The 12729-nt window shown below is 44.0% G+C and overlaps 1 protein-coding gene across 8 annotated transcripts in view; it reads left to right on the top strand.

The window, feature by feature from the left end:
• The window catches only part of LOC111065466 (RNA-binding protein Nova-1), a 41796-nt gene that overhangs the window by 2330 nt on the left and 26737 nt on the right, over positions 1 to 12729 (top strand). For 5 of the 8 annotated variants that reach the window (XM_022353658.2, XM_022353662.2, XM_041593648.1 and 2 more), the window contains exon 1: positions 633 to 815. The exons of 1 other annotated variant lie outside the window; for it this stretch is intronic. Coding sequence is in view for 2 of the 7 variants with exons in the window: in XM_022353663.2 (XP_022209355.1) it covers positions 794 to 815 (22 nt within the window). In the remaining 5 variants the exon portion in view is untranslated. Of the gene's footprint in view, positions 1 to 632; positions 816 to 10579; positions 10601 to 12729 lie in introns of those variants that run through there. 2 more of the 8 variants (XM_041593647.1, XM_041593649.1) reach the window with 2 other exon arrangements.

The following is a 12729-nucleotide window of genomic DNA, read 5'->3' on the forward strand; positions in this document are numbered from 1 at the left end:
AGAGTGAGAGGGAGAGAGAGAGAGCGCGTAACTTAGAATAGAGCTTAAGTTGTGTTTTCTCTCGGCGCCACTCTCTCCCAAATGAGTGTGATATTTGAATTTGGTGCAAAATAACAATCACACTCATAACCCTCGCCAGAAGCACTCACCTATTCACATACTCACTCAAACGCGCAACGGGAAAAGACGAAGACGCGCGTGACGCGCATGAAACACAGAAAGCAGAAAAGGAAGCAACAGCACTCAGCTTAAACGCTAAACAAATTGTTTGCTACAGAAAAGGATTTTTTCCATACTCGTCGATAGGTATTCCCCCAGATCGATATATGTAGCGAAAGATCGATATAAACGTTTTTGCATCACTAAAGTTTATTGTTCGGCTGACCGCGTGGTTGTGTGTGTCCCCATTTGTGTGTGCGTTTTTTATAATTCAACAAAAGCAACAAAAATTAGCATAGAGTATAACAACAACGATACGATAGCAACATTAGCTGTTGATCAGCGCCTAACGAGAGAGCAGAAGAGAGGAAAGAACAGAGTCAAGACAAAGTTTATAAATTAACAAATAATTCCAACAGAAGCTACAGCAACAGCAACAACAACAAAAGCAACTGTCGCGCGTCACATGTAAAACAATAATTGAATAATTGAATACCATAACAAATAATAATAACGTACGAGTACATATTGTATTGTAAAGTAAGCCCAGCATAAAGCGATATCCACATAAAGCGTATCCAAGTACCATATATAGTCGTTCTTATATAGCCACACTCAAATTAATTGCAGCTGTATGCACGACTCCTTGCAAAAAGGTGAATATATCTAAAAACTAGATGTAAGATCGATCTCTTTAAGCCTTAAGCGTAGAATAATTGGGTAATTGGGGGTGGAGTGGAAAGCAGTGGTTCATCTAAGGTGGAACTACGCAGCGGATCCTCTACAGAGGCATTGCAGGGAATCCTTTGCAGTGGATATTTTATAGGGGAAATCCGCAGTGGATCCGCCATAGATTACTTTTGCGTGGATCCTCTCAAGTCCAGACATAAACATAATTGTCATTGTTCGCCTCTCCAGCCCCTTTGGTTTTCTAGCAATTCCGAATAACTGTGTTCAGCTTCCCAACGAGGGTTGGAAATTCAGGGAAATTACGACTTCTTTTCAACTGAGTAAACTGTAAACTGCGACTTGCTTTTTTACAACACCTCACGCATATGTAGATGATATATCTGAGACGTTGCTTGCCGATCCTTCCTGGCTGCCGCCCCTTGTTGCGCAGTCGGTCACCCCCCACCTTCCTGCACACCTTTCTACTGCGGTTGCTGTCATTGTCCCTCGCTCTTTTTACTTTTTTCTGCTTTCCTTTTACTCATCCATTTGCTCGTTTCTCACCTCCTAACCCGACACTTGATTCTAGTTTTTTGCCTGCTGCTGTTAAATGCAAATAGGCATTAAATTGTCCGCTTGTCTGTCGTTTCGTTTCATTTGCATTTACACCCGCCCCCAGACGGTCGCCTTCCAGCAGCACACCCCCACCCCCGTTGCGCAATTTCGTGGAGCAGCGCTCGTATGTGGGTTAAACTGCTGCTGCTGCTGCTGCTGTGGCGGCAGAGGTATAGGCACAGCCACAGTCACAGTCACATGCATAGGACCAGTAGAGTAACAGAAGAGCTAGTAAGGGGACGGGACAAAGCAACTGAGAAGAAAAAGTAAACCCAAAAACGAGAAAAGGTTTATGTAAACAAGTACACACTCTCTCATGTACATACATACGAGTATGTACAGAGAAATGTTCATGCAAAAGGCACGAAACTGCTGTTAACCTATTTGCCGTAATGGTTACGGCGGTGATTTCGACCCGGAGACGGGGACTCACACTGCTCTTTGCCCCTCCTCACCATTCCCTCGGCTTATTAGCCGAGTCCGAGCCCTATATGCGTGCCTCCGAGTGTGTGTGTGTGTGTGTGTATGTGTGTGCGTTGGGGCCATAATCGAGGCCTCCCAGAATACTCGCAGAGCTCTCAAAATGCAAAACTGCAATGTAAGCAGTAAATTAAAGCCAGTGGAACTTCTAGGAAAAACTTTGAGCCGCCTAAATTGGTTTACGAAAATGAAAATAGTAAAAATGAATCACTTTTAAGCTCCGAAAACGAAATGCCATTATTTTAAGGGGTGAAAATAGCTGTAGAGGCCCTTCCATATGGAACACAACTTATGCGTGAAAAATAGGTTTACAACATTCACTAACTATATTGTGGTTACTTTTTGTGGCTTTGAGAATGAAAACTCAAGCCTCAATGGTTTTTTTTTAATCTATAAAGTCCAATCTATCCGATTTATCCATAGATAAGTTCCTGCACTTTTGTCCGAGATGAAATTAACAGAATGCTCTACATTAATGGAGACATGTCTGACCCAGGGATCTGTTACACGGTACGCGCGGTACTTTCTGTGTTCAGGTTCATTTGTAACACTGCTAGCGAACAGTTGTTAACTTTCTTTTATTTGTTTATGTACATGATCTTAAATTGATTTGAATACACTTTATTGGGCCAATTCATTCCCATATGCTTACTAATAGCTATATGACATTAGCCTTTGCTAACTGACTAGCTGAAAAAATAGGGATGGCCTTATGGGAAGTGCCTGCAGTCAGAGCGAGAGAACTATATGCGTCAAGCTGGCTTCCCGGTTGATCTGGGAGCAGCGATTAATCGATTGTTTTACTTTGCGGATACAATTTTGATGGCTTGGTGGCTGTGTTTGCTGTAAAACATCATTTTGTATCAAGTAGAGTCTCTGTTGTTCGACTGAAAGCCATTAGACGTGTCTAGAGACGGCTACGAACAATAACGTTGCATTTTGTCTGTCATACTATTCCTCTCTACGCAGAAAAATCCGCAAAGTCATATAGCTATAAAAAACAGTAGGTACATATACAAAACGTTTCATCAGATGTACCTTCTCTGTACCTTCCCCCTCCTAAATCTCATTATCATATCAGTTTCATTTTTAATACATACATACATATGTACATATCAATTAGCTTTCAATTGAACCTCTATAGTATAATTTGATATTTGGTTTCTTAAGTTTCTTTCTTAATGATCTTCATTAAATTTTAATCCTTTTAATTGTGCTCTTAAGTGCGATCTATTGCATATATATATGTAAATCATACTCTTACCACATCAGTTTAATTTATCAGCTGGATCAGCTGTTCATGCCTATTATTGAGCTTTGGCTGATCTTTAGTTCACCTGCCGACGCGGCGGCGGCGGCGGCTTGGAAACCCCATTTCTTGACCTTGCCTTGCCCTGCCCATAAATATTCAACAATTTTATAATTGCCACCAATGCCTTCAGATAGATATCGCTGTCGCTGTCGCGTTTTTTGTTTGTTTGCAATTGCATCGGGCAATGGCTGTTAATTGGCTGCATCAATTGAATGTTATTAGAGGTAAGCCGTAACAACGGAGATCGGGGAACGGCAATAACCCATCGACTTTGAGGCTGCTCAAGTTCACAGCGTCATCGCATGAAACAAAAAACAAAACGCAAAAAGCAAACAAAGCTAAAAGTAAAACAAAAAATAAAAATAAAAAATAATAAAAAACCAGCTTCTCTATCCGCGGGGGCAATAACAAATTAGTTGCATTTGTAATTATGAAAGAAAAATAAAATGTTATTTTTACTCGCTTGAAGAGAGGAGGCATCTCCGCGGAATGGAATTACTGTTAATGAAATACCTGTGTGCGCGAGTGACGTAACAGCAACAAAAGCGAAATCAAGAAACAAACGAAATAAAGAAACAAGCAAGAAGAGAAACAGACACAATAAGCAATAAGGTAGAAGAGAATCTGCTCCGAAGCCAAATACATAATAGCCATAACACGAGGGAAAGAGAGCGTGGCGGCGTGCGTGAGATGGGGATGGGTAGGTGGGAGCAGGGCATGTTTAGCAGAGGGTGAGGTAGTAAGAGAGAGTAGTACCAGCTACGATCGGCACCAAAGCCCTGCGAATGAATGCAGGTTTCAGATTGATTTTGTACTACATATGTATATATAGATGCTGCCATACCACTGGTTTAATATACCTTGGGTTGGAAGGTAGAAAGCAAAGAGCAGGAAGGTGCAGTATGTGCGATATGTAGGTCTGGCAGCTCTGGCGGCAGGTGAACTAGGCAACAACAGTGCATACCTTAAGCGAGAATCCGGTGCAGTAATGTCATGTGCTGGGTGGAAGGCAGGGTGGGGATAAAATCGGGCTGAATCTGAATGAATTACATTGTCGCCCAGGCCCCTGCGCGCCTGCTGCCAAGCATCGATTCTGGCTAAATTGGGACACTGCTTGTCGCTGTCTCCCTATCTCTCTCTCTCTCTCTCTCTCTCACTATATATACATATGCTCTATACATATGTATGTACATGTATGTACATATCTATGTATCTCTTCCTATCTACCATTTCGACTGCCAAAAGAGCTTCTGGTTGTGCCTTCTGCCGTTGAAATCTGAAAATCTGTTGGCCTGGCCCAAGTGCAGTACAAAACTGTCGCCAGGCTCGTCCGACAACTCGACAACTAGGGCAATTTTTAATTAAAATGCCAAAAATAAAGCGCACAAGCAAACATTTGTTTCATTGTCAGCCAGGGTTGCCAAGTAATTTGATTTAATATTTCATCTGTAGGAATGAATGAGGAAATTAATGATTGTCGGGGGGTGAAAAGAGAGGTAGAAGCGATAGAGTAGTAGAATGTGACCAATTGTATTGCATTTTCAATTAGTATTTTTGTCCCAAGTTAAAGATGCAACAAATTTTGCTATTTATAAATATCCTCTTATTCCTCTATCCCACCCCTCAATGGTTAATTTCTTTCTAAGTAGGTTCGGCTTTTCAGCTTCACCTAAGCATAGTTCCACATTTTGAAGCAGGCAAATCTATTGACACCTTTCTTAATGGCACCCATATCCAGGTCTAACCACTTGAGTGTGCACCAGAGACAGCGACAGAGAGGAACAAACAGAGTGGGAAAGAGTGGTTTTGTGGCAGAGAGACCTCCCCCTTCTCTCCACCCCCCATAGACCTGCCCACTTGTTTACCTTAGTCTTGCCATAAGTTCTTTGTGTTTGAGTTAGTCTTTTGTTGCTGTTCGTGTTGCCATTTGACTGCCTCTGACTTTGTATCTGCCCCTGCCCTGCTTTTGCCTGTGGCTCTGTCTCTGCCTTTATTTATGGATAATTCATAGACGCACCTTGGCTTGGGCACCTGCAAACACGACATCGATTTGATTCGATTCCCCCTGTGGGCACCCGTGTGTACGTATGTACACCCGTACCCCGCTTGATTGTATTGACAGGCGACCTAGCGACATAGTTTCACAGTTTGGCTTCACTGCCCCCAAGTAATTTACATATACACACACATGCAACATACTCATGCAACACACACTGCATGTCGCTGCTTCTGCCTCTGCCTCTGCCACTATCTTTGCCACTCTTCGTTCCTCGTTCTTCGCTCTCCGCTCTCTGGTCTGCTGTTCGTTTGGCCTAATTGTGAGCTTTTGATTTTGTTTTCATGGGAAGCCCCTGCCGCTGCCCTGTCTCTGTGTGCCCCTTGAGACCTCCCCAGTCATGATGTTGCATGTTGTGCTAGCTGCCGCCTCTCTTCGTGACTCTCTTGTTTTCGCCTAGCTCAGCATTGGTATTGGTTCTTGCCGCTGCATATTTTCCATGCCTTGAATATGTATGCTTTTTCATTGCTCGGATACATTTTCGTAGGGCGCATACTTTTCATGGCAATGGACGGACGGACGGACGGACGATAGTTGGGCATAAAGTTGCTGCCGCTGCTGGTGCTGGTGCTGTTGCTGCTACGGCTGCATAGTTGTTGTATTTATATTCGGCCGTCCGTATATTACGTTGCTTAACCTTCACCCATTTATGGCCAAGCGAACCACCAGAAATAACACACACAAAAAAAACCAGCAACGAAACGAAACGAAAAGAAAAGAAACCAACGATTCCGCAGAGAAAAAGCGCATGGCTATATACAAGTTACATATATGTATTTTCATATGTATATGAATGTTTCACACTATGTACGAACATTTAGGTACAAATATGCAGAGAGATATATATTTTCATATTTATAGACGCGGGCAGGGCAGGGCCAGGGCCCACCGTGCATTGCAGGTGACGGAGATGGGACCGCACGCACACACACACACGCATTGCGTATACGCCGCGTGGCCGCAGCTCCATTATGCAACGCACATAATCAGCGCTAATGTGAAATTCTAATTTCATTTCATATACTCATTAATAATTATAATTTAGCAGCCATTCAGCCACCGCAAAAAAAAGTAAACAGCAGCTGTGCTGTGCTTCCTCCAGGCTTGAACTCCTTCCTGCCTTCCTGCCTCCCAGCCTGTGGCTTTCTGCATGTTTTTCTGTTGACTCGACACAAATAGTCGCTCTCTCGTCTGATATTTATAACAAACACACTCAGATACCGACGCACACACACAGCGACGCACACAACATCATCATCAACGGCATACACTCGTACATATCAAATACATGCTAAACAAAAGAGAGGCAGAGCTTTGAGCCGAGTCAACGAAATCTAAAACCAAAATCCAAAGCAGCTTACTCCACTCGAGAAAAGGGCTATGAAACAGAAAGAACAGTGCGAAGGGTTTGATACCCTTAGAATCCTCCTCGAGCTGTAGATGGCACAAGTATTCCTTACAAATGAAGAGTACCCTCAAATCAGAAGCAAGAAAGCAGGCCTAGCTGCGAAGGCATAAGCCTCCGTACATATACCCTTTCATTTTAAAGGTTCCTATATCATTCAGACATATGTATTTACGTATGTATTATACGTATGTATGTATGTACTTATCAAATAAAACATTTAAGGGGTTTTCTTCACATTTCCTCATTGGAAACATCTGGGGAAAAGTGATGATACCCGCTCTTGAAGGGTATGCCAGCAAATGGGGACTTGCAATGGTTGATGGGGGCTGGGACTGGTGGGGGTCTGGGGCCCGCAATGAGCATAAATTATGCGCACAAAGGCAACCGCTGTGGCAGCAGCAGCAGCAGGAGGAGGATGATGATGAGGAGTAGACGAGAAGGTTTTGCAGGCGCCAGCGACATTCCTGGCATTCCTTTTCGGAAAAGAAGCTCACTTCGGATCGTGCTATTTCGGTGCTCTTCTGTTACTTCGTTGTTGTGGCTCTTACATAGACAACGGGGAAACCCTTTTTGGGTTTCCACTCCGCTTTCCCGGCTCCCTCTAGAGTTTATTGATAGCCATCGTGGGGGTCAGTGGGCGGCCGGCAGATGGGGTCCTAGCGATATTATATCGCGTGCCTTGTTTATTGATTTTCGCTTTCATTTTTCTTGTGGCGTGCGAGGCGGCAACAGGAAGAACAAGCTGAGGAACAACCAATAATTGTGCATACACACACATACACAAACACTCAAACACACAGTGCCTGCTTACATATGCGGCTGAAGTTTTTCCTTTCGATTTTTCCTTATATATTTTTTTGTTGTTTTGGGGAAAAGAAAATACAGCCATGGATGGGGTAAACGCACAGAGAGCTGGACAAAACAAAGGCAAACACACGAGGAAAACTCATTTGACAGAAGACAAGAAGCGACAGCGACTCAACCAAAAAAAACGTGACGCCAAAGTCAATGAGGTCGCACTCGCTGTACCGCTGTGGAATACTGGGTGGGTTGCCGTTACCTTGCCCCAGGCAGCTGCCTCATCCTCGTCTCGTTCACATTTGCCAGTTTGTTAAGTATGCGCCGTGTTTACCTTTTACAGGCGATGTCCTTGCTGCTGGGGCTGGCTTTAAAGCTCTCACACCCACTCCCTCTTTATCTCTGTCTCTCTCTCTTTCAGAGGCTCATAATAAAGTCGAGCATAAAGTGTCCTGGGGCGCTTTTCCTTTTCTTTATGGCTTATGACATTTGCGCTTTTGTTGTATTTGCATTCGTGTCGCTGTGGCTTTCAGTTTAGGTTCTTTTGTCAACTTCCGCTAATGCTAAACACCCTTCTATATCCCAATTCCCCACTCCCACTCCCACCCCCACCACCACACCCATACCCATACCCATCCCTCGATGCCTTGTTTACGGGTAAAGCCCACTGACTCCGGCTCTCCGACAGTTATCAACTACTGCGCTGACCCCCACTCGACAGTCCGACACACAGTTGTTGTCGTCGTCGTTGTCCCCGGCTCCTTTCATTGTTCATTTTGCTCTGTACGTTGATTTTATTTCTGTTGCCCCATTTTTAGGTCTCTTTCTCTTTCCCTTTCCGTGCCCCTTTCTCTTTGTTCCTATGCTGGATGTTGAATGTTGGCGGGATGGGGGTGTTCCACCTATTATATAGAAATATACGACTATATATAGTTCTCTTTTTTATTTTTTTGTGTGCTTGTCAACCCATTTGCCGGCCTGCAATTATGAATTTGGGGCAATTGTTTGGTGCTCGCTTGGATGGCTCCATGGCGGCTTTGATTTGAGCGCAAGAGTTTATCCGGGCTGGTAGGTGAAACACAATCCATTTGCTATTTGCTAGGGAATTTTGGCTTCATAGGCTGTTAGATTAAAGACCCACAAAATCAAGATACGACGAGTTTCCCATTGGATTTACTTTAATATGGGTTTTCAGTGATTTATTGCACATAGATCATAATTTCTAATCGAAATATGTGTATGACACTCTTTATCGGAACACACAAACACACACACATAAAAATGTACATTTTAATCAAAAATGGATGTACGAGGAGTACAGTATGTGACACCCTTTATCGTACAAGCTGACCATATCTGACAGATAGATGAGAGACGACACTATCTGTAAGGCAATCTTATCGATTGAGGGCATACCAATCTAGGGGCGCACATACGAGTATGTAGTATTCTATTGGTGGATCTGTTAACCTTCCTAATGACAAGTGTTATTGAGTGAAGATTAGCTCATCATTTGCATGCGGCAGTCATTAGCGAAGCGGCAGTAGCAGCAGCAGCAGCAGCAGCAGCAGCTCCCTCTCGGTTAGAATCGAATCACACGACGACGACTCTGGAATCAGGTCCGGTTCTGAGTCATCGTTTGGCAACCAACAACCTGTTCGTAAGACAGCAGAATATTGCTACCCCATCTCTAGGCCCCACTCCCATTATATGCACACACAGTACATACTCGTAGGAATAGTACACTCTTCAGTCTCAGGGCCATTAGTCATATAATTTTTCAAATTTGTTGTTGCTGCTGGGAAAAGTGTTTTCCAATAGGCCGCTTAATGCCGCCTGACAAGTCAAACAAAACGAACGAAAAGGAGCATTTTCAGATTAGCAATGTCAATGGTGCTTCGGAAATGTCGGGAATAAATTGCCATCAGCCTTTGTCATCAGGATGCCTGCTTGTCTGCTTGTCTGCTGTCTATCTGTCTGCGTGCGTGTGTGTCCTTTTTCACTGGCTGAGACTACGATTTATCGCACATGATATTTGTCAAAAAATAAAGGAGATAGATAGAGATAAAGATACTCAAACAAACACACACAGACAGGCAGAAAGAGATACAATACAGTAACAGCGGCTGCTGCTGTGGCTGTCAGCAGATTTGTTGTTGATGTTGATGTTTGATGTCGAGAGGAGAGCCTATGAAAAGACGATAAATGAGTCCGATTCCGGGTTACCGGCGCAAACAAAGATGATGGCCAACAAATTGGGCTATCTCGAATGGGGGGTTATCTCTGGGCTACTTGGCTGCCCTGCCACACCACCTCCTTCGTGATCCACTTAGCAGTCCAAAATATTGCTAAACTTTGAGTTTTTATCAGCGTCAAGGCGTCTGCTGAGATAACACAACAACAAAGTGGGAGAGGGGTTAGGGAGAGGTAGCGGGAACGGGAGAGAGAGCAAAGTGCAGCACATAACATAAACTATTTACTGATAAGAATATACACACACACACACAGACACATAGGAGTACATGCCATCGCATGTGTGTTCTCTGTCGGAGAGAGAGATAGAGAGAGAGCAGTGAAAAACGGCTGAGCAAACACTTGCAAACCCAGCACTCGACAGTTTTGTAGATAAAGTATCTACAAGATACAACAACAAGAGCAGCAGCAGCAGAACAGAACATAACAGAAACAACAACTCTCACTCTCCCCCATTCTCACTCTGGCTCGGCTCTCACTCTCTCTCTCTCTCTATGTGTTTGCTCTCATTCTCCCTCTTTAGCTCTTTTGTGGCGCTCGCTCTCTCTCTCTTCATAAGTATCTTCCTCTCTCTGTCATTAGCAAGTGTTTGAAACTCGTAGATACTTTCGGTCGCCTGCCTGCCTGCCTGCCTCTGCCTTTTGACTCTGCTTCTGCCTCTCTGTGTTCCGACTTGAAACCCATTTCGTTTTTAATTATTTTCAGTTTCGAATTTAGTTGTATTTGATTTTCACAAACTCGCGCACTGCCCCGTCCGTTGCCGTTGCCGCTGCCTTCCGCTTCGTTCCCGCTCACCAATGTACGAGTATTTTTGAAGTTTCCATTCCGAATATCCATCGGAATTGTTGAAGTGAGTGTCGTTTTATCGTGTCATTGAGTGCTGGGAATCATTGCCGCTGACAATTTGTTATGTGAGAAGTGGAGCCCCACCCCCATACAGTCCCCCTGACCACACTCGCAAAGTGGTTGAGGGCCGGGCCTGCACTCGAAATTTGTGTGGTGGCGCCCCAAAACAGAGCAGAACAGAACAGAACAAACGAATTGTACCCAGAGAAATGCTGCTTATCAAGCAGCCGCACCAACAAGCCTTTCAATTAAGATACAAAACATAAATCTTTGCGCCCTGCGACAGTGGTGCCTCGTTATGTGGAGAATGCGGGCTGGCACAGAGAATCGCGTGTCCGCCCTGCCACCCAAATCTTTGCTTCGAAAAACCCACCCCACCCAAAACTCTTTCCCAACTTCTGATGTCATACCCACCAGACAGACTTGACTCTATTTTGATTTCCCATTTCTCGTTTTGAATCGTTTCAATCGTTCCAACTGCAAACAAGTTGCTCACGAATGTTCAGCATATTGGATGTGCGCCAGACAGCGTTCGAGAGGGGGGAAGCCATTGATTTTGTACTCGGAAATAACCCCTCTTTCAGAGGCTTCTACTAGCCACGTCTCTGACCGCCTTATCGACAACAAAAAATACTACAAAATAACGAAAATAAACCTTATCGCCGACGTCTCCGCTCGAGTGATAACTGTGCGCCAGCCGCACGACAGGCAGATAACTTGTACGTATTCCTATGTTCGAATGCGACGATTCTCCCGCTCGGAAGAAGTACTAGTTGTTGAGTAAATGAAACACTTCTCATATGCTTCTTGGGTTATTTTATTATTTTCTTGTACATAAGAACTTTAAAGATAAACCCGAAAGTGACAGAAGGAGAGGCGTCTTCGTTCTGGTTTTGGCTTTGGTGTGCTGTAGAAAATTGCACTCCATTAGCGCTCCATTAAACATTCTGATTATGAGGAAAAGTGATAGATGTAATTACTTTTTTAGATGGAGTTTCGGTTAAGTAGGGATGGAAAGATAAATCATACAAATTTCTATTTAAAGTTTCACCTTTACAGGTGTGTCCATTATTATTTGAATATTTTATTCATAAAAGATATATAAAAGATAGATTTATTAAAAAAATGGATTGGATAAGAAAGGGAAATTGCTCTAGCAGGGACTTTTTACTGTAGTTTTTCTTGAACCGAATAGCTTCTCAGAACTCTTGTAGTAAATTTTGATGTATAAACCATATCTTATATGCCACATCTTGAGCATGCCACAACCTGTTTCCACTCAAGGCCTCGTTGTCCACCCACAAATCTTGTCCACGAAACGATTTCAAATGCTTTGCTGATTTTTATATTTGGCGGCCGGGGGACTCACAGAAATCCTTGGGCTGATTGGAGAGTGCATTCCATTACGTAAGGCCGCCGGGGAAGCAGCTGTTTCGCATTCATCACCATTAACACATTTCTGGCTTGACTGCATCAATGACGCTGGCGGTGGTGTCGTTCTGGCTGCTCCGTCATCATCGTCATCGCCATCGCCTTTTCTTCTAATCGGGGCACAAATTGTTTTTTGCTGCAACCATTTTGCCGTTGCATTTCAAGGACACAAAAACCCAGAGTGGAATAGAAGCAGAGAGAGTGAGAGAGAGGGAAAGCGAAATGTCGAGCACTTTGCGTGCCTGCAGGGCGGTGTGGAGCATGGCGTGTGCCTTGTGGCTGGGGACCCCTGGCCCGGCGGCATCTCTCGCGGGGTCTCCCCCTTCCCCACCCAGTTCTGAGAGATTTGTGACCCGACTGCAGTTGAAATTTGATTGCCAAGTTTTGGTTCTTGTGCATTTATTATCCGCCTTTTGTTTCGACATCGACTGTCGCCATTTTGTGGCTGTGTCGCGCGGATCCCCACCAAATGGGAATTCTACAAAAATTCTATAACAAATGAACAGAGCAGAGCACAACAGAAATAACAAATATCATTAAATAAATTAATTGAAAAACTGAAATGCCAAGCCGAGGCGCAAAAGCAACTGGTTCTCGCATCCAAACAGAAACTTGTTCTACTGCGGCGGCATCTCCTCCTGCTGCTGCTGCTGCTACGGCTGCTACGGCTGCTGCTGCTACTGCTGCTAAAATGTATCTTTA

This window comes from Drosophila obscura, unplaced genomic scaffold (assembly GCF_018151105.1).
Source record: "Drosophila obscura isolate BZ-5 IFL unplaced genomic scaffold, ASM1815110v1 contig_192, whole genome shotgun sequence".
NCBI classification, from domain to species: Eukaryota; Metazoa; Arthropoda; class Insecta; order Diptera; family Drosophilidae; genus Drosophila; species Drosophila obscura.